Source organism: Emys orbicularis, chromosome 17 (genome assembly GCF_028017835.1).
Source record: "Emys orbicularis isolate rEmyOrb1 chromosome 17, rEmyOrb1.hap1, whole genome shotgun sequence".
Lineage (NCBI taxonomy): Eukaryota > Metazoa > Chordata > Testudines > Emydidae > Emys > Emys orbicularis.
In genome coordinates, this window is record NC_088699.1 from 25757937 (window position 1) to 25779978 (window position 22042).

Below are 22042 nucleotides of genomic sequence, written 5' to 3' on the forward strand. Positions count from 1 at the left end.
GTTACAGCAGGGCCTGACTGTGCGCTGCCCTGTGCCTTACCCCCATGCAAAGTGAGTTCTATTGGGTGTGAAATGCTGTTTCCATTTGACCCCCTCTTGCACAGGTGTAAATGGCTGTACCACCAGCCAGGCAGGGGGTTCTCTCACTGCTCCAATTCCAATTCCTGATGTGCCTGTGCTCCCAAAGCTAGTTCAAACACTGCCCCCCCCGGCTCCTGAGTAACCATACTGAGGTGGAGGAGAGCCTGGCCATGGACTGTCTCCTGGGCCCACAGGCAGAAAGCCAGGACTCAGCATTCCCCGGTTCAGTGAGGAGATGTAGAGCCGAGTGTCATGCACACACACACAACGCCTGCTCCTCCCTTCTGTTCTCATTTCCCCCCGGGCAAAGGGAGTGCCAGCTGTTCGGGCTGCAGCCCACACTGCGTGCCAGCTGAGAACCTGTAGCTCCATCTGCGTTACAGACAGATCCTCAGCTATGGCCAAGGAGAACTCAGCACAGCTCTAACTTGGGCCAGCCAGCAATGGCCCTCCTATACATCCCCTTTCCTAGCCACGTTCCCTAAAGCGGCAGCCACAGCGGCAGCTCTAGTAATCCCCCAAGGCTGGGGTGACCCTCCCCCAGCTGGGGTTAGGGCTGCTTTGGGCCAGAGTGCAGTGACACAAAGGGACAAGAGTGCGGCTCAGGATCAGAAGTGCCCACACTAAGTCCATGTGCCCCTAGCCACCAAGGCCTCCCCTCTCCCAGCAGCTAGGGAGGAGGCCCCAGCAGGCCCTGCCTCTGACCTTCTGGCAGTAGGATCCTGTGTGGGGGACCCTGTCATTTCACATCCCCCAGAGATGGGGACCCTCTTCCACCACTGTGTCCTGCTGGCAACCAGGGGTGGGGGGAGGCCCAGTCATCACTGCCACTTCTCCTCAGGCAGATGCAGGGGGCTCCCTCCTTCCCCAAGACCACTGGGACAGCTTCCCCGGGAGCAAAGGGCCCCTCTGGGGCATAGGGGTCCTATGTATGGGGATGGGTACCACCCGCCCAGTGGTGGGTCCCTCACACAGAACCCTCTGTGAGGGGGGCAGAAGACTCCTCACACAGGCCCGCTGCTAGCTGGGATGGAGGGCCTCCCGACCCCGACTCCCTGCTTGGGCTGGGGAGCTGAGGCCTCCTCTGGGACAGCCTGTCACACACCAGTGCCCCGGGCCACTACAACCCAGTCTGGGACAGGGACAGGTCCCAGGCAGGGCCATGGGTGGGGTGTGCCCAGGACCTCCGACTGCTGTAACTCAGCCCCAAACATTCAAAACACACGAATCAACCCAAAATATCAGGAGATTGACTAAAAACTTGGTGATGTTGGAGAATAACAAACCCTGAGGTTTGTCGTGTGCCTGGTGGTGTCTGAGCCTGAGGGGGGGCAGCCGCCCTTCCATGGGGGTGTGAGCCACGAGCATCTCAATCTGCATAGCGTGGCACAAACACCTCCCCGTGGGAGCTCCCGTACTACCCCACCTCCCCCCAGCACTATCCTGCCTCCCTTCCTGTCCCAGCCACATTCTCCCCGACATCTCCTGCACCCCTCAATCTCCTCCTGCCCCCACATCCCCCTCCATCCCTTCCATCTCCTCCTGCCCATCCCCACACCCCCTGTGCCCCCTCAGTCTTCTCCTGCCCCCACATTCCCCTTCATCCCCTCAGTCTCCTCCTGCCCTTCCCCCATATCCCTCAGGCTGCCTCCTGCCACTCCCGAACCCCCCTACACCTCCTCAGGCTCCTCCTGCCCCCATATCCCCCTCCATCCCCTCAGTCTCTTGCCCTCCACATTCCCCTGCCCCCCACATCCCCCTCCATCCCCTCCATCTCCTTCTGCCCCATCCCACTGCCCCCTCAGTCTCCTCCTGTCCCCAAACCCCTACACCGCCTCAGTCTCCTCCTGCCCCCACATCCCCCTCCATCCCCTCAGTCTCCTGCCCCCAACCCCCTGCACACCCTCAGTTTCTTGCCCTCCACATTCCCCTGCATGCCATCAGTCTGTCCTCTGCTCCCCACAGTCTTTTGCACCACATTTTGATGGTGTGTGTAAACCCCCCCCCACACACACACACACAGAGGCCCTGAAATGCCAGTCAGGGTACCTGGCGGCACCTAGAGGGAGAGTCAGGCCTACCTGAACAAGATGCCCAGCTGGGCAGGAGCAGGGTGGATTATAAAGCCAGGAAGTTGGCAGCAGAAAGGGGCTGAGGCTGGGTGCCTGGCTGAGCTGGTGGAGGATTTTCTAACCCCAAATGAAGTCACTCTGGAAACTGAAGAAGAGTCTGTTAGAGATGGAGAATGCATACAAAGTAGGGGGGAAACAAAAGAGTCAAAGCAGACTCAGATGATGATGATACCAGCAAAACAAGCAACGCTGAAGGAAATGAACCCAAATGTTATCTTGTGATCACTCGCCAAAGAAACAAGATTCAGTGATGTTACACCTGTGGATGTAGCTGACTGGGTTAAAAAAGCATAAGAGCTTGTGAGGTGGGGATCTTTCAGTTGAATGTGAAAACAATGAGCAAACTGATGAACTGCTAAAAACTGAAATGCTGGGGAAAGTTAAAATAAGTTGCCAGCTACCAAAGTATTTGACTGAACTGAAGGGAATACTATATGGAGTGTCATTAGAGCTGACCATAGAATCATAGAATCATAGAATATTAGGGTTGGAAGAGACCTCAGGAGGTCATCTAGTCCAACCCCCTGCTCAAAGCAGGACCAACTCCAACTAAATCATCCCAGCGAAGGCTTTGTCAAGCCGGGCCTTAAAAACCGCTGAGGATGGAGATTCCACCACCTCCCTAGGTAACCCATTCCAGTGCTTCACCACCCTCCTAGTGAAATAGTGTTTCCTAATATCCAACCTAGACCTCCCCCACTGCAACTTGAGACCATTGCTTCTTGTTCTGTCATCTGCCACCACTGAGAACAGCCTAGCTCCATCCTCTTTGGAACCCCCCTTCAGGTAGTTGAAGGCTGCTATCAAATCCCCCCTCACTCTTCTCTTTTGCAGACTAAATAACCCCAGTTCCCTCAGTCTCTCCTCATAAGTCATGTGCCCCAACGCCGTAATCTTTTCGTTGCCCTCCACTGGACTCTCTCCAATTTGTTCACATCCCTTCTGTAGGGGGGGGACCAGAACTGGATGCAATACTCCAGGTGTGGCTTCACCACTGCCAAATAGAGGGGAATAATCACTTCCCTCAATCTGCTGGCAATGTTCCTACTAATACAGCCCAATATGCCGTTGGCCTTCTTGACAACTAGAGAACACTGCTGACTCATATCCATCTTCTCATCCACTGTAATCCCCAGGTTCTTTTCTGCAGAACTGCTGCTTAGCCAGTCGGTCCCCAGCCTGTAGCTGTGCATGGGATTCTTCCTTCCTAAGTGCAGGACTCTGAACTTGTCCTTGAACCTCATCAGATTTATTTTGGCCCAATCCTCCAATTTGTCTAGGTCACTCTGGACCCTATCCCTACCCTCCAGCGTATTTACCTCTCCCCCCAGCTTAGTGTCATCTGCAAACTTGCTGAGGGTGCAATTCATCCCATCATCCAGATCATTAATAAAGATGTTGAACAAAACCGGCCCCAGGACCGACCCCTGGGACACTCCGCTTGATACCGGCTGCCAACTAGACATCGAGCCGTTGATCACTACCCGTTAAGCCCGACAATATAGCCAGCTTTCTATCCACCTTATAGTCCATTCATCCAATCCATACTTTTTTAACTTGCTGGCAAGAATACTGTGGGAGACCATATCAAAAGCTTTGCTAAAGTCAAGATATATCACATCCACCACTTTCCCCATATCCACAGAGCCAGTTATCTCATCATAGAAGGCAATCAGGTTGGTCAGGTATGACTTGCCCTTGGTGAATCCATGTTGACTGTTCCTGATCACCTTCCTCTCCTCCAAGTGCTTCAAAATGGATTCCTCGAGGACCTGCTCCATGATTTTGCTGGGGACTGAAGAGAGGCTGTAGTTCCCTGGGTTTTCTTTCTTCCCTTTTTTAAATTTGGACACTAGATTTGCCTTTTTCCAATCGTCCAGGACCTCCCCCGATCACCACGAATTTTCAAAGATAATGGCCAATGGCTGTGCAATCACATCAGCCAACTCCCTCAGCACCCTTGGATACATTAGATCTGGACCCATGGACTTGTGCACGTCCAGCTTTTCTAAATAGTGCTTAACCTGTTCTTTCACCACTGAGGGCTGCTTACCTCTTCCCAATGATGAGATAAGCACAGGAGAAGATAAAGTGGTCATAAGTTTTGTAACTAGTTAGTAAATAAGCTGGAGCAAACAAGCTGTATAGATTATATTTAAGGAAGGGACTCTAACTGAGAAAGTAACACTAGGGTTTCAAAAAAAGAACAGGAGTACTTGTGGCACCTTAGAGACTAACAAATTTATTATAGCATAAGCTTTCGTGGGTTACAGCCCACTTCTTCGCCGTATATCCCCCCTCTCCTAAGGGGTGATAAGTGCCTATGCTATGGGCATGTAGCAACTGTTTGTAAAGGGGAAAACAAGATGCAGTAAATGTGGGGGAGAGCACTCCTATGAAATTGTACAGCTGGGCTAGAGGTCAAATGTAGTAACTGGTTGTAATCACATTCTGGCATGCAGAGGGTGTATTGTGGCAAGACAAGCTAAAGATAGACAAAAAAACAAAAAATTGTTAATAACATATCATGCGGAAGCTGTAAGGAGACTCTCAAAGCATCAGCTGGGGAGGGAAGAGACAATCAGCACAGGAAACGGGGAACTGCAGATGCAGACACAGCCTCCTTGTATAAACACCCTGGATGTCTGTATGTATTTTGATCTTTTAACCATACTATCTCTCCCTTTTGTTTTTTAATAAATTTTAGTTTAGTTAATATGAATTGGCTATAGCGTGTATTTGGGTAAGATCTGAAACATTCATTAACCTGGGAGGTAATGTGTCTGATCCTTTGGGATTGGTAGAACCTTTTATTTTATATGATGAAATAAGATTTACATAAATTGTCATCATATTTGACGTGGGTACCTGGACGGAGGCCTGAGGCTGGATCACTTTAAGGGAACGGTGTTGTTTGGGCTTCTGAGTAACCAGTAAGGTAATAAAGAAGCTGTTTTAGGCTGGCTTGGTAAATTGAAGTATTGGAATATCCCCCAGCTTTTTGGGGTTTGGCTGCCCCATTCTTTGCAGTGAGTGACCATAGCTGGCTCCCCACTAGGACCCCAGTCAGAATAATGCTGTTGAGATCCCAATGCAGAGCAGGTATTTTTCTTTAAGCATTTATAATATCTATAATCCACGTGGGAAATTAGAAAGTTCAGAGCTACAAGAAATAGTAAAGATGCTAAAAGTGCGTATATTATATGTGGTGACCTAAACAGTCATAATAAATTGTGGGAAGTAAGACAACTAATAAACATGGTGCATGCTTAGAAAAGTTCATTGATGAAAACTATCGAGTGGTTTTAAATGATGGCACCCCAACTAGATTTAATACAGCAGAAGGTATTTTTTGCTGCTTAGACCTGGGACCTATAGCAGCAGATAGTGCAAGTAAATACAGCTGGGAAGAAGGAATGGGGAGTGATCGTTTCCCTGTACTTACTACTTTTCAAAGGTGAGGTAAGGTTGAAGCTAATGGAAAATACCCGCCTGGAAATATAAGAAAGCGAACTGGGAGCGATTTCAAAGTAATTGTACTGGATTTGTGACTAAGCATTGTGTGAGAGCGACATAGAGCATTTCAATTAAAATGTAATCTGCCAATCATACCCAGCAGGTCTGACTGCGTTCTGGCACCTGCAGTTCTTCCCTTTGGGAGTCTGCAACCAGTAGGACACAGTGACCGGGCAGACTGCCAGCTTAAACCACAGTACTGATTATTTTAACAGTAGGAACAAAGCGTTTGGAGAAAAAGGAGAGTCTCCACACGTCTGTCTTCCCTAAAGACTAACCTTCCAATGATGCTAACCTAGGCAGATATTCCAGCGGGTGCCGGTGTCTCAGCCAGGTTCCTCCGGCCCAGGAGAGTGCTCCTTTTTAAACCTGCCACAATTCTTTGGCTTTCCAGTGTCCCCAGCCTGTTCCCGTTCTGGAATTGTCTCTTAACATCTCTCAAGGGTTTGCTGGGAACTGGCTTCTCAGCCTTTCTTTCTGTTCCTGCTTGTTTTTCCCGACAGCACCCTACTGACCTAACCCAATATATTCAAATGGCAAACACCCCCGTAGCCAGGTCAGCATGCGTATGCAAAAACTATTACCCAGCAGCTCCAAACCCTTTTTTTCCCCTTTCCATGGGCTCTAACCAAAGAATGCCCCCAGTGAGGATAGACACTGTCCCTGCCAGCAGGTAGGGGATCTTGAGGGACAACTACTGCACTGGTGGGGTGCAAAATAAACTTTATTAAGAAAATGCAAAAACAGGGAAAATTCAATAGTGAGGGGTATGGGGTTTGTTAAGGTAGACAATTGGGGAGGGGTTTCTTTTAGTAAATAGGATAGGGGGTTTCAATAGTGGGGTACAATACTGTTGGTGTCACTAGGCATAGCTACCAGGTAACTCAGGGGAGTAGAAGGCCAAAAGAGCCGATGAAGGTCTTCTGCTCTGGGTCTGTGAGCCACAGTGACTCCATCTTGTGAACTCTCACCTACTTCTATGCTAATTGCTTACATGTTGAAGCAGAAATGTAAGGGTCAGCTTTTCTCTAGCATACAGCTGCTGTTTTGCTCAGACTGCTGTAAACAGGCCTTGCAAGGCCAAAAGATAAGCAGACGAATGGGAATTTTTCTAATTGTAACTGCTAGAGAAGGGAGGGGTGGGAGGGGTAAGAGGGAGTAACAGACAAAGGCTTACACAGAAACAGCTTGGAATATAAAAGGGAAAATTTTATTTGTATGTGCGGCACTGGATTTGAGACATGCTGGTCTCCTAGTGCCATTTCAGAGCTCTGAAATAAACTTGGCTTGTTTTCTCCCCTCGGTGTCTTTATTGGTGCCAAGCACACTGGGCGACAAACCCTGTTTGCCATCTCGGGGCCCAGTTCTGGGCAGGCAACAATACAGTTGGTAACCAATTAACACTGAAGTATAAATGTAACAGGTAGCTAACAATTTCTATGTAAAGAGTGTGTCACAGCAGCATATAACCAACTAACAGTATGGGTAAAGTGTGTTAAATAACCAACAACTTTAGGTAAAAATGTGTTACAGTGGTGTAAATGTAAAATGTGAGGTGTGTTAGAGAGGAAAGGGGTAACCAATGGGGTTTTATGGTAGACTTCAGTAATACAATTGAGGTTTGGCAGCAGTAGGAGTGGGGTGAGCACGTGGGGGAAGGGATTAAAAGAGAGAGAGAGAGAGAGAAAGGCAGGGTTGGGGGAAGGGAGATTTAAACTCAGGGAGACACAGAGAGCAGACAGGCTGCAAGTTTAAACAGCAGAAAGACTGCAACAAGTGACTGGGGAGACAGACTTAACCACAATTATACAGAACACAGCAAAATCTTATCTATGATCTAACTTAACCAAGACTACACAAATTAGCAAGTAACAAAACACAATGCAACAATTCTTTAAGCCTAACTTACAGAGTACAATGCAAGCAATTTTCTAAACCTAACTTAACCACAGCTATGCAAAATGAAATTACAATTTATCTAGACTAAAGGCTAAACCTAACCTAATGGGTGCACCTTATACTAGGGGTAGTTCCAGAGGGCAGAGTGGTGTGTGCCCAGGATACAGCTCCAAGGGGGGGGGGGGGTTAACTAGTGGTGGCTGCAAGCAGGCTTATTTCTAGCAGCAAAGGCACTGCGGAGCTAGAAGCAGATTACAGATACAGACCAAGGAGTTAGCATGGGTCTGCCTGCTGGGGAAAGAAAGCCAGCAGCTAGAACAAGGGGAGTGTGCAAGAGGTTTTTCCTTACCAATCCCCAAAGCAGCAGCAGGAACAGCAGTTTCAGCATCAGAGGACGCAGAGAAGACTCGATTCGCTTACAATAATCAGGAGATCTCCAGGCACAAATTCGTTGTTCGTGGGAGGGGAGTTTAAAAAACGGGGGTACGCTCAAAAACAAACGAGAGCGGGGAGAGGGCCCCCCAAAGACCCCTAGCTGATCAGACCAGGTGGCAAAGCAAGGACCTTCTCCGGGGGTCTGATCAGAACATGTCTGGTTTTATAGGCAGACTCAGGCAGTTTCCCGCCAGTAACTTTGATAGGTTCCCCTTAATCCAGGGGAGGAGAGAAGGCAGGGAAAACTGCAGGTAGGCACAGGACATGTCTGGGCAAGTACTGAGTCACAGGTATGACTCTTATGCTCAGCTATGTGGCCACTTTAGGTCTTGCATACCTGGGCAGAGCACCCTACACCGAGCCGGGTCCGAACAAAGAAGCTAGACAAAGGAGCGAAAAGCCCCCCCCTCCCCTCCCTGAGCAGAGCAATGGCTCCAGTCAGTCTGCACAAGCCATTTCCATGAGCAGGGCCAGGCTGTGACTTCGGTCAGTTCCATGGCCGGGGCGGCCACTCAGCACAAACAGAAAGGAGGGGGGGGAAAGGAATCCAGCAGGGGGACAGCTGTAACAGACAGACACCATCCAACTCCCACTGTTTCCCAGGGGGCTGAAGGCAGGCTGCCTGCAGGGACGATGGCCACCCCTGGGCTCTACGGTTAAGAAAATGGAAAGAGAACTATGAGGAAAGATGGGAGTGTGGGGAGCAGGGAGCAGCCTGAGGGGAGGCAGGGGAGTGAGGGGGCAGAAGGGAGGCTGAGAGGGGGCAGGGGAGTGAGGGGGCAGAGGGAGGCAAGTGTGTCCTGAGGGAGCCGAGCCCGGGCAGGCCCCACTTCTGCTCCAGCATGGCTGATTGCACCACTCCCAAGGGGCCAGAGAGATCCCCGACCAGCCACAGTCACGCTGCCGGCTCTGCCTGGCGGACACAGTCACCTCCCAGTGGGGGCAGGGCACAGGGGAGTGGGTTTCTCGGGGGGGTTCTGGAGGAGCTCTGGGAAGTGAGGGTTTGTGAGGGATGCTGGGCAGGTGGTTGGTGTGGCACGTGGCACGGGCCTGCCCCTGAGGGGAAGGAGCATGCTGTCAGTGCAGGGCAGTGTGTGTCTGGTGCAGTGGCTCTCAACCTGCAGCCCACATAACACATTGTGGGCCACATATGCAGCCTACAATGGTAAATAGGTTGAGAACCACTGTTCTAAGGCAATCCTTCCGCTTCTTACAGCGTTTTGAGCTGCTTTGTCCGCTGCTTCATTTCCTGTTACCCCGATACGCGCTGGGATCCAAGCATATGCTACATGTATCCCTGTCTGCACTAGTTCTGGTGTTTGAACTATAATTTCATTGCTTACATCACTTCCACGTACTGAGACACTTTTTAACCACCAGAAGGCTTGAGACTGAAGCTGAAAAAACAACCGCTACTGCTGAGTTTGGTGGCAGCACTCAGGAGTCCCTGACAACTTTAAAAACCCATCAGCTATTGCGAGACTCCAGAGCGGGCATCTCTACAGCCCTGTTGACCCTAGGGTGACCAGATGTCCTGATTTTATAGGGACAGTCCCGATATTTGGGCCTTCTTTTTTATATGGGCTCCTATTACCCCCCGTCCCGATTTTTCACACTTGCTATCTGGTCACCCTAGTTGATCCCTGGAATCAGGAATCGCTCCCTGGTGACACGCTGGGGTCAGAGTCGGGCGAGGCTGGAATCAGTTCATGGGAATGTTGGTGTAAGGGGTAGGGTTACCATACGTCCGGATTTTCCCGGACATGTCCAGCTTTTTGGGCCTCAAATCCCTGTCCGGGGGGAAATCCCAAAAAGCCGGACATGTCCGGGAAAATAGGGAGGTAGGGCCCGGCGGTGCGGGGCCGGCGCGGTGCTCGGCAGGGGCTGGGGCCGGGGGCGCGGGGCCGGCGCGGTGTTGGGCCGCCCTGGGGGCCGGGCCGGGGGCGTGGGCACTTGGCCGGGGGCCGGGGCCGGGACCGGGGTTTGCGCAGTGCTCGGCCGGGGCTGGGGCCGAGGGCGCGGGGGCCGGGGCTGGGACCGGGGTCGGCGTGGTGCTGGGCCGGGGGCCGGCGCGGTGCTGGGCCGGGCCGGGGGTGCGGGCACTTGGCCGGGGGCCGGGGCCCCAGCCGGGTGGGAGACGCTGGGGCCAGAGCCTCTTGGCCTGGGCCGGCCGGCCGCCAAAGGGAGCCACTCGGCCAGGGGGGCCGGACTGAGCCGTGCCGCGCCGCACCCCGCCCCAGCTTACCTGCTGCCTCCCTGTTTCAGGCTTCCCGCGAACATTTGATTCGCGAGAAGCAGGGGAGGGGGAGGAGCAGGGGGCGGAGCGTTCAGGGGAGGGGGCAGAGTTGGGGCGGGGCTGGGGGCGGAGTTGGGGCAGTGAAGGGGCGGAGTTGGGGCGGGGCCGGAGCCCCGTGGAGTGTCCTCCTTTTTAAAAATTAAAATATAGTAACCCTAGTAAGGGGACTGTTATCCCCTTACTAACATTCAGGGGGGGTGTTTTGGTTGGCTAGCTCCCAGCACTAAAAGGGGAAGGGTTGATGGGAAATCAGGAGCCTGAGACTGACAGTCCCCAGGAACAATGGGGAGAGGCCAATGCGCCAAATCAGCCTGATTGACAGGGCGGGCAGCCTAATCAGGGCGTCAGGAGGCCAGGGGGGGTCCCGTCCTCCGTGTGAACTGGAATTGCCTGAGTCAGACAGAGTGGGGCCGAGCAGGGGCCCGAGCTGAGCTGCTGGGAGCAGAGCTGCAGCCCCAAAGCCAGAGCACAGCCCAGGGAGCAGAGCTGCCCTGGGGGCAGAGCTACAGCAACCAGAGCCAGAGGGGCCAGGGAAGCAGCCCAGGGAGCTGAAGGCAGAGCAGCAGCAGCAGCCGTGCTGAGGCCGAGTGGAGCTGGGGCTGGGGCTGGAGCAGTCCGGAGCTGGGTGCAGTGAGCAGCTGGGGAGGGCGAGGGGGACCCTGGGCAGTGGGCCCAGCGCAGGGAGACGTCTCAGCCAAGAGGCTCTGCAGGTCAGACTTGGAGGGGGATCGTAACCCTGTCAGGGCGGGGGCGATGCTGGGAAGAAGGGTCCTGCCATCTAGAGCCTGAGAGCGTGTGGCCATCGCCCGAGCAAGTGTCCAACCCGCAGCGTCCCTGCAGCACAGCCAGGGCCTGAGAAGGAGCCTGGGACCTACAAGGAACAGCCTGTGACCTGCCCTGACGTTCCAGAGAGACTGTTTGTGATGTTCCCGGCCACAGAGCGGGATGATGTGTTTCCTTTAACTTTTCCCATTTTTCCTTATTCTTTTTTTAAATTAATTGTTAATTAAACAACTTGTATTTGCTTTAAATTGTATGAAATGATCAGTGGGTCAGGAAGGTGCCCAGTGCAGAGAGAGTACCCCGGAGTGGGGACACCCTAGCCCCTGTCCTGGGTGACCACAGCAGGGTTGGGGGTCGAGCCCCCCAGGAATCCTGGGCCCAGCCTTGTCGGGGTTACGAGGACTCTGCCAGACAGGAGAGTGGAAGGGGAGTCCTCAAGGGCAGGGAGGCCTCTGGGTAAAGGAAGTGGGAGCGAGGACTCAGATCCTTTCGGTAGCCCACTTCACTGGGGTAGTGCAAAAGCCAGGAAAGTTCCCCACAATAGCGGGACCATTCCCCCGCTTACACTGGTGCTAAAGAGCTCTGCCCCTCACCCTGACCCCTCTCTGAGCGGATGACACTCATTGGCCTGGGGTAAGCAAATGCAGAATGGTTTGGCACAGGAATTTGCCTGATGGTAACCCTGCCTGAAACCGATTCCCCCAGACTGCCACTCCTCCCATTGCACGACCCCACGGTGTGGAGCAAGGCGGTCTGAGCAGGGAAATGACTCAGTGGTATCCCAGTTCCAGGTTGCGCCCCGGGGATCCAGACACACTAGTATTAGCTAAAAAATGGTAGATAACACAGAGTTAAGAATTTATTACTGATGATTTATCACATTGAAATCTCCAGGAATACACCACTTACAGGGACTAGAATGGTTACAGGAGCAAGTGTGAAAGCAGGGAGTACACTGATTATACAGGGAACACAAAGCCACTATCCATATAAAAACTGCTGCCAGCAATAGTGCAGCTGCACTGGTGCTAAGCTGCTGGTGTAAACAGCTCAGGGGAACTCGGGTTCAGCTCTAGGTTTCAATGTCACACTAGTAAAAATGCATTAAAAATCCACTAGTAACTACGTTATTCCTGCCATCAGGGCAGATGCATTGCTCCTGGCAGCTGCTGAAATATGGGTACCAACTTTGCGAGTGTAGACAAGCTAGGCAAGGCTGGGCTGCTGCAGGATCAACACACGTCTGCTGGTTTAACCAGAATGGTGGAGGATTTGCACTCTCCGGAACTACAAAATCCTGCCCAGTAGATGAAGCCTTTCCCATTCAGCAGGACGTTCTGACACTTGTCGTACCACCAGCCTCCATAGCTACTTGCGCAATTCCCACTGGCCTGGTCCTGATCCTTGTCAGTCGTAGTGAACTTCATGTTGTCGTGTATGCCCCCCACGCTGGAGTGGTAGGTGGTAAAATAGTCATTGCCATCCCCAGAGTACCTGCCCAGCCTCAGCGAGTACCCGCTGGGCTCATCCTCGACACTGAAGATGTCGTACTCTGCGTAGCGGGTGTTGTTGGATTTGTCCTCCACGACAAAGCGGACCTTGTAGGCATTCTGCCGCGTGAGCAGGGACAGGTACTCGTTGCCCAGCCAGTAATCCTGCTGCACGTTCCCAAAGCCGTACTTGTAGGTGCTCCAGGACTCCTTCCAGGTGATCTCTGTGTTGTAAGAATTTCTCTGGACAACGGTCCAGCCTTTGCCTTCGGTGTCCATGTCACACCACACCACTCGAGGGGGAGAGCCAGCCGGCTGGATGACATGGATCCCACTGGGGCTGTCCCTGGGAATGTAGCTGCAGTCTCTGGGGAACCCTGAAATACCACATACAACAAGTTCAGTAACAGAGAGAGCCGGACACAGCGGTCAGCTCACCGGGGGCTGCCGGAGCAGAGCCAGATGTCAGGCTGTCATGAGATATCCATATATGCCAGTACCAATCTGGAACACAAGCACCCTCTGCACCGAGGTGGGACCAGAGATAGGGCTACCTTAAGGGATAGACACCATAGGCCCATTACACCAGAATCGGAATTACATTTCCATTTCTCGGGGTTGGGAAGAAAACCTTGAAAACGTGACCTCAATATAACCGCTGCGGTGGCCCCACCTGCGTCCGCAGTGCCTGGAATGACAGCTCTGATGGGGTAGTACCCCATTCATCTCCGTGGGGTGGGAATGCCCAGACTCACTGCTCTGGGGCCCCCGACACCACTCCAGTAGAGGGCTTTGTGCGTGGCACCAGGCAGGAGAGCATAGCAGGTCCCCTGGCCCAAACAGAAACACCCAGTCTGTGTGTGGGGCCTGCAGTGCGCTGACTTGTAGTGGAATGATTTACTCCTGTGAGGATGCATTTGCAAAAGCAAACAACAGGCTGGACTAGACTAAAATGCACCTGACCCTGCACAGACTTCGCCAGGAGGAACATTTAGGGACTCGCATCCTTGGCCATATCCCTATAAACTCAAGTTACATTAGTTATCAGCTGTGGCTATTTCAGAGTCTGAGGAAGACCTCAGCAAGCAATTGCAGTAATTTATTTGAGGATTTTGCCTCTTTTCTTGGGAGCTGTCTGTGAGCAGCTTTCCATGTTCTCAATTGGTCATTTAAAATTATTGGGGAATAATTTTGTCTTTAGTGTGTTTGAGAGCAGTTTGTCTGCTGTTCCAAAGCTGAGGAATTAGGGAGGGCCATCTGTAGGGGGGTGAAGGATGAAGGCTATCTGTAGGGCCCAGGAAATAGGCGCCAAGTTTCTAATCTGCCAGGGGATGCTCCCCCTGGTTCTGCCCAGGCCCCACCCCACTCCACCCCTTTCCCCAAGGCCCCACCCCCGCCCTGCTTCTTCCCACCCGCGATCCGCCCCCGCCCCACCTCTTCCCCACCCAGTTCCGCCCCTCCCCCTCGCTCCTCTCACCCCCCCACAGCGCCTGCTGACGCTGCAAAACATCTGGCGCTGAGAGGTAGGGGGAGGTGCTGATCGGCGGGGCCAGGCAAGAGGTGCTTGGGGGAGGGGGAGGTTCTGGCAAGCTCCTCCTTGCCCTCCCCCCGTCCGCCTGCCACTAGCCACTCACCTCCCCGTTCGCCTCCTCACCCCGCCTCCTTCCTCACAATTTTATGGAAGCACGGGGGCCCCCCAGAGCACGGGGCCCGGGGTGGTTGCCCCAATTCGCTGTACCCAAGGGATGGCTCTGATTTTAGGTGAACACCCAGGTCACATGGTAAAATTTCTGTTTCACAACTCTGGTTACAAATTCAGAATTCACTTTTCTTTAGTATCACCCTAAAATGTGCTGCTTGAGCGAGCAACCCTGCCATAGAGCTGCTCACGCATTGCAGTTGGAATGTGAACAAATGGGGCACCAGCTTGGACATGGCAAATCCCACAGAAAATGCAATAGACCACGCACAGCTATTCTTTCGCAACATTCACCCAAGTTTACCCTGAAGCCTCCAAAGAGACTGGAGAGATTCCAGACTCACTGAGCGTGCAGGGGCCACGTGTGACATGGGTGATATACTGCTGATCACAGCAGAAAGGCAGCGGGGGACAGAGCTTTGCCTTTCACAAGAGCCTGTTTTTGCAGAGCCCATTATTCTATAGCATGCAGCAGCCTGGTTCAGCTGTAAACACAGCTCCCGCCATACGCCAGCGCTCCTGCCGGGCCTTAGAAGCAGTGAGTGGGCTAGCAGCAGAGCAGTGCCTGTGTGAGCAAACCACGCAGCAGCCCTTGTGCACTCAGCCTGGCAGGCACGACAGGCCCCCCAGGAATGCTTGTGTCCTGCAGCTACTGCTCTGGGCCGACGACCCGGTGCAGCCCACACCCCCATTCCCCATTGGCCCAGGCGGCCGCAGGGTCCATACTCACCACTCTGGGAAGTGACACTCGTGCCACCCCCATGCTCAGCGCTCTGGACAGGGGTTGTGCAGAAACGAGTCACTGAGGCCACAGCCAGGAGGGCAAGGCATCCCTGGAGACGGCTCGTCCTGGCTTGGAACCCTGGAGGAACAGGAACAGCTGCTGTGAGACTGACCTAGCAGAGTGAGGGCTGGGCGCCGCGCCCCTCCAGCATCACCCCAGGAAGGCTCATTTTCCTTCGGACAGTGGCTCCCTGGCGGCTGGCGGCTCCCAAGAAGAATCTGACCCAGTGAAGCCAGGCTGGGGCAGTCTGTCTCCTGCTGATGCAAATAGAATCTGGGATCGGAGCAGATGGAGATTTGTTGAAGTGGCGGCTTTGGCCAAGGTTGATATTGCACCATTTGCAGCTGTGAACTTGGGTAAGAAACATCTTCACCCGACCCCAGAGCAAATTTCCACAGTTTGCCCCAGATTCAATGTTGCAAGGAGGTTTTAGGGGCAGAATGGAAGGTATTCTGAGCTGGGGGAAAAAAGCCTATTTGTTGGGGAAATCTAACAACTGAGGCGAAGCCATTCATATTTAAAAATTGCATCTAAACTGGGGCAGAAAGCGCTCAGTTGCACTTACAGAGCGTGCAACACCTCACTCAATTTGTACATTTGTATGTAACTATAAATGCAACAGCTGGCCTTAAGCCAAAAGTGCACCTGGGAACAACAGACTGTAAGGACCAAGCCTGTGCTACCCTGCAGGAGACAGGCCCTCTCAGAGGTCCAGAGAGGCCCAGGCCACTTCCAGCTTTTGAGGCCTCTAGCCATAATAAACATAAAAAATGACGACACATGGTCTAATCTTGTGCCATCAGAACCGATATATTTGTATTAATATTTATGAACATTTTTAACTCTTTAATATGACAAAATCTGTGTCAGTTAACAAAAAAATTATGTCTTTTATCAAATCACATCCCTTATTTGCTTACATTTGCAGCTGTAAGGTGAGAGGGTGTGTCACATTTTGGTCCGATTGGGATGCGCATAAAAACAAGTTGCGAAACTTATCAAAAAGATTAACAAGTGTCTAAATGCGAGGCCCCCTTGAGCTTGAGGCCCAGGCCAAATGCCCCTCCTGCCCCCCCCTCCCCCCTCAGATTGGCCCTGGCAGGAGATGAGCTGGATGGGACTTTCTAGGTGTTGTCCCTCTCTAATTTCCATGAACCTGGAAGATGTAAGTGCACCAGGATCTCACATTGGGCTATCTGGGGCAGGTTCCATTGTCTTCTACCAATGCTAGCAGGATTCAGCGCATTCACAATCACTGCAGTGTGAGCCCGTGTTTGACAAGTCATTTCCTCCAAGCTAAAAGCCACATCCAGAGCCCCAGTGCCAGAAGCACCACCTGTTAGGTGCACTGTTGGCTTAAAGCCAGTTATTGCATTTACAGTTACATACACATGTGCAAATTGTGTGAGGTGTTGCACTCTCTGTAAGTGCAGCTGCGTGCTTTCTGGCCCAGCTTCAGGGCCGGCCTTTGGGGTGGGCTGTACAGTCCCGCCCAGGGCTGCCCGCCAAAGGGGGCGCCGTGCGCAGGGTTTGGATTCCCACCTGACCTGCCGAGAGCCAGCTGGGCTGATGGAGGCAGCAGGCAGGCAGGCGAGCAGCAGCGGGGAGGGAGAGACCTGAAGTGCAGGGGGGGACCTCGGAGCCAGGTGACTCCTTCTGAGCAGGGGTGCCCCTGTTCCATGTGTGTAGCCGCTGCTGTTCCTGTTCCCCACCCCCCCCCGCACCCTCTGACTGGGAGCCTCCTCCTGTCTGCTGGGGGGGGGCTGATGTCAGGGTGTTCCCCAACCCCCACCCATGTCCCCACTTTCCACTAAGCTGGGGTGACAGGGGACACAGGGAATCTGTGTGTGCTCCTGCCTCTCTGGGTCCGGAGCTGCTGAACTAGTCTTTCTTAAAGAGACAGCGCACTCATACACTCACTCAGGCACACACACACTCCCCTCAGCATACACACACCTTCACATATTCCTCCAAACACACACACACCAGGGCTCCCTGCATCCAGGTCACTTTCCCCACCTGGGCAGCGCTGGGCAGAGGCATCAGCAGCTGCTGCTCTCCTGCCCTCCCCTTACACAGCCCAGGCAGGGAAAGTGACTTGGATGCAGGGAGCCCTGACAATGCTCCTCGCTGCCCCCTCACAGCCCCAGGGTGCATGGGGCAGAGAAGCAGCAGTCCAGTGTGGGAGCAAGCAGCAATGCCAGCGGCTTTGTGCATCCAGGTCAGTTTCCCCGCCACATGACATGGGTGCAGGAGGGGGAACAGGGGGCACAGTGCAGGGCTTAGGGGCTCAGGAGGGGGGGCAGTGGGTAGGAGTGAATGGGGGTGCAGGGATTGGGGGCAGGGGTTGGGGTGAAGGGGGCACGTACAGTGCAGGCGTTGGGGGGCAGGAGGGAGGTGCAGAGATTAGGGGTGAAAGTGGCACAGTATAGGTGTTAGGGCACAGAAGGGGGGCAGAGATTGGGAGTGTAGGGGGTGTAGGGATTAGGGGCACAGGAGGGGGAGGAGGTATTGGGGTAAAGGGGGCACAGTGCAGAGGTTGGGGGGTAGGGAGGGTGGGGAGCTTGGGAAGCCCATGGGGAGCCAGAGGCAATGGGGGGCACCATGCCCATGAGGGCCAGGGGCATCAAAATGCAAGTTCTCCCAGGGTACCATTTTCTCAAAGGCCGGCCCTGCCCAGCTTAGATGCAGTTTTTAAACATGAATGACTTCACCTCAGTTGTTAGATTTCCCCAACAAATAGGCTTTTTTCCCCAGCTCAAAACACCTTCCATTCTGCCCCTAAAACCTCCTTGCAACATCGAATCTGGGGCAAACTGTGGAAATTTGCTCTGGAGTTGGGTGAACGGATTGGGGTTGGATGAAGGGTTTGCTCTGGGGTTGGGTGAAGGGAAGAGGGGGAAGGTGAAGTTACTTAGGCCTCAGCCCGCCTGTCCCTCTGTGGTGTGAGGGGGGAGACGCTGCTGTCGCACTCCAGTGCGAGTGGGGATGGGGCCACGCTGGATGTTGGTAAGTAGTGTGTCAGGACAAGACTCAGTCCTCCATGGTGCAGGGTCATAGAGGGGGCAGGGCTTGGGTGGAGAACAGGCATGTGTGGGAAGGCCTGGGCCTGATCCTCCTCATGCTAATGAGGTGCTTAGATACGTGTTCTCCTCTCTGGCCTCCCTTCTGCTGCTAGGCCGGACGGCTGCCCAGCAGCCCCTCATTGACACAGGAACGGTGCCCCTTGCGTTCCCTGTCCTCATCGTCACTCTTTGCCTTGTCCTACTCACAGCACTCTGCACCTGCCTGGGGCGGATCCAGCCTCTGGCGCGGAATGAAAGGTTTGAGTAGGAAAATAACTCACCCATTCTGACGGTGCTGCTGAGCAGATGGGCAAGAAACCCGAACGGTCCGTCTGCCTGCTCCTGAGCACTGAGCTGCGATTTGTCCCTTTATAGCAGACCTGGCACCTCTGTCCTCACCCAGTTTACCTCAGAACCTCAACTCCCAGCAAGGAAGATTTGCATGTGCAGAAGGAAATAGTCACTGCTTGTGAGTCTTGGGCGGTTTTATTACCCACAATAATACAAAATAGCCAGGCAGTCCTCCCTCCTTCCTGAGAAATGCCAGATACTCCCAAGATAGCAGAGCAGTGAGCCAGGGATTTCTGTTATTGACACTGTCGCAATTCAAAGCATTTCTGAAGAACTGTCCAGGCACCTGAGCAAATAAGGAAACATATGGAAAGCTCAAGCCAAACAGGATGGGAGGAACCTGGGCTCTGTAAGACCTGCAAAGCAATGTCAATAACAGCGATGGGCAAGGGCAGGTCGAGAGTCGCTGCTTGTTACCACCTGTCGGCCGGTCAAGTGAAAGGGGGAATGAGCAGTTGGGCTCAGTCCGGTTGCCAGGTGCCAGTAGCACAGAACCCATCCCCTGAGCTGGCACTAGCTGAGCCCGTGGGCTGCAGTCTCTGTGCAGAGCCAAGGACTGGACAGGCACCAGGCACTGGCCAACCTAGAGGTCGTCCCTCCAGCATTGATGCAGTGTGGCTGGCAGGTGGGGGAGAAGGGGACTTGGTGGGTCTTTGTGCTGTTTTTCCTTTTCTACACAGGAACATGGCGCTATGGGTTCAAACTACAGCAAAGCAATTTAGCAGATTTACCTCAGGAAAAACTGCCGAGCTGTAAGAGCAGTAGGACAGTGGAACAGAGGTCTAGGGAGGTTGTGGAAGCTCCTTCACTGGAGGTTTCAAAAGGAGGCTGGAGCCACCTGTCTGGGATGGTTTAGACACAACAAATCCTGCATCTCGGCAGGGGGTTAGACTAGATGACCCTTGTGGTTAGGGTGACCTCATGTCCTGATTTTATAGGGACAGTCCTGATATATGGGGTTTTTCTTATATGAGCTCCTATTACCCCCACCCCCATCCCGATTTTTCACACTTGCTGTCTGGTCACCCTACTTGCCGTCCCTTCTAACCCTCTGGTTCTATGATTTTAGGACTAAAGGGACCTCTAGGTCATGGAGTCCAGTCCCCACTGTTGCAGGCAGCCCCCTCATACAGCCCTGATCATAAATTTATCACACTCTGGCTTGAAATTAATTAGGTTGTTTGCTCCCACTGCTCCTATTGGGAGGTTAAGTATCAGAGGAGTAGCCGTGTTAATCTGGATCTGTAAAAAGCGACAAAGAGTCCTGTGGCACCTTATAGACTAACAGATGTATTGGAGCATAAGCTTTCGTGGGTGAATACCCACTTCGTCAGAGGTTGTTCCCAAACCTCATTCCCAGCGCCAGGTGGGTCACACCCACGTCCTTCCACGGTGTCCCCAGTGCCAGGCGGTTCACACTCACGTCCTTCCACAGTGTCCCAAGTGCCGGGCGGGTCATGCCCACATCCTTTCATGGTGTCTTAAGGGTCACGTTCACGTTTTTCCACATTGTCCCCAGTGCCGGGTGGCTCACGCTCATGGGACATGCGTCCCCTCTTCGCCTTCCAAAGGCAGAAATATCCTGGAAACCTCCCATGGCTGATAAGAATGCTACAGGCTCTTTGTGCTGTTAGAATGATACAGTTACATAGGCTCCCTGATGCTGCACAAAGGGAGAGCATGGCACCTCACTGCCATCCTGCTCCCCTCCCTGGGATCATTGCCTGGCACAGGCTAGCACCAGAGAGGGTGCATGGGACAGCAAAGAGTTGGCAAGGGCTCTGTGATAGGAGCTATCACTAGTCAGCTGACAGGCACTACTGGGACTAGGAGGATTGGTGCTCAGATTCTCCCATGAACACTTCAGCACTAAGTGTCATTCAGACACTGAATCCACAGTGCTGAGCTATTTGACTTCACCAGGTACCTTTGCTAACTTCAGATCTGGGGTTCGCGTGCAGTGTGTGGGGGTTTGTGTGAGGGGTTCGGTCAAAGAGACCCCCCTTGGGACTGTCACCTGATGTGCTGAGATTACCTCTGAGCCCGTTTCCCCTGCCATTTGGGACTTCAGAACCCTGTCTTGTTGAGCCAGACACTCCAGTCTGTTGCAACACAGACCCAGGGTCTGAACCACACCCCCAAAGCTGCAGACTTTAACCCAAAACTGCTCAGCAGGTCACCTATCTCCAGCACCCAGACACCCAGTTCTCAATGGGATCCAAACCCCAAATAAATCCGTTTTACTCTGTATAAAGCTTATACAGGGTAAACTCATAAATTGCCCACCCTCTATATCACTGACAGAGAGATATGCACAGCTGTTTGCTCCCCCAGGTAATTAATATATACTCTGAGTTTATTGTGGAAGCAGAGCAAGGCCTGACAGGGATTGGAAAGGAATTTCAAATGCAAACAGTCTTTGTTAGCAAGAGTCAGGCTAACTGTAACCCTAATAACGCGAGATTTGTAGAAGCGAAGATTGTGTGAGGCGAGTGGGAAAGAACTGTGTGAGAAGTTGTTGCAACCTTGTGTAGATAATGTGTAGATAATATGGAATGAAGACTAGAGTCTAAATACGTGAGAAAAATAAGATATCAGGATGACCTATGTATAAACAAAATGCAGCTGTTGCTTATTATTGTCTGTAACAAAAGGTATAAATGCTTGCTGTAATTGTTTACCTGTAGAGAGACCTGCCTAGGAGGGGGGAGACCCTGTGTCCTAGTGCACTCTCTCCCTCTATGCAATTGCTTGAGAAAATAAAGTATCTGACTTTTCTGCACCCAACCAAAGAGTGAGAACTGTGTTTTTCTCCGACATTATCAATAAACAAAATTGATTTTATTAAGTATAAAAAGTAGGATTTAAGTGGTTCCAAGTAATAACAGACAGAACAAAGTAAGTTTCCAGGCAAAATAAAACAAAACATGCAACTCTAAGCCTAATACATTAAGAAACTGAATACAGGTAAATCTCACCCTTAGAGATGTTCCAATAAGCTTCTTTCACAGACTAGACTCCTTCCTAGTCTGGGCCCAATCGTTTCCCCTGGTACAGTTCTTGTTAGCTCCAGCTCAGGTGGTAACTCCGGGGATTTCTCATGATTGGCAGCCCCCTTTGTTCTGTTCCACCCCCTTATATATCTTTGGCACAAGGCGGGAATCCTTTGTCTCTCTCTGGGTTCCTACCCCTCCTTCCAAATGAAAAAGCACCAGGTTAAAGATGGATTCCAGTACAGGTGACATGATCACATGTCACTGTAAGACTTCATTACCCACTTGCTGGCAGCCATGTATACAGGAAGGCTTACAAGTAAACCGAGCCATTTACAACCAATTGTCCTGGTTAATTGGAGCCATCAAGATTCTAAACCACCATTAATGGCCCACACTTTGCATAATTACAATAGGACCTCAGAGTTATATATCTTATATCTAGTTTCAGATACAGGAATGATACATTTATACAAATAGGATGACCACACTCAGTAGATTACAAGCTTTGTAATGAT

At 52.5% G+C, this 22042-nt stretch overlaps 1 protein-coding gene across 1 annotated transcript; it reads right to left on the reverse strand.

Moving 5' to 3' along the window:
* Positions 1-12374: 12374 nt before the first annotated feature.
* On the reverse strand, positions 12375-20006 carry LOC135891058 (fibrinogen-like protein 1-like protein). The gene is made up of 3 exons (XM_065418546.1): positions 19913-20006; positions 15062-15193; positions 12375-13009 (listed from the first exon to the last, which is right to left on the reverse strand). The coding sequence occupies exons 1-3, from the start codon at positions 20004-20006 to the stop codon at positions 12375-12377; spliced, it is 861 nt and encodes a 286-aa protein (XP_065274618.1).
* Between the last annotated feature and the right edge of the window lie 2036 nt (positions 20007-22042).

Excerpts from the sequence above, each read along its gene's own strand:
- LOC135891058 (XM_065418546.1), bottom strand. The coding sequence starts at position 20,006 with ATGAAAGGATGTGGGCATGACCCGCCCGGCACTTGGGACACTGTGGAA. Across the intron at positions 15,194-19,912 it reads TGGGGACACCGTGGAAGGAC|GGTTCCAAGCCAGGACGAGC; the intron begins GTGGGTGTGACC and ends CTGTTCCTCCAG. Across the intron at positions 13,010-15,061 it reads GAGTGTCACTTCCCAGAGTG|GGTTCCCCAGAGACTGCAGC; the intron begins GTGAGTATGGAC and ends GTGGTATTTCAG.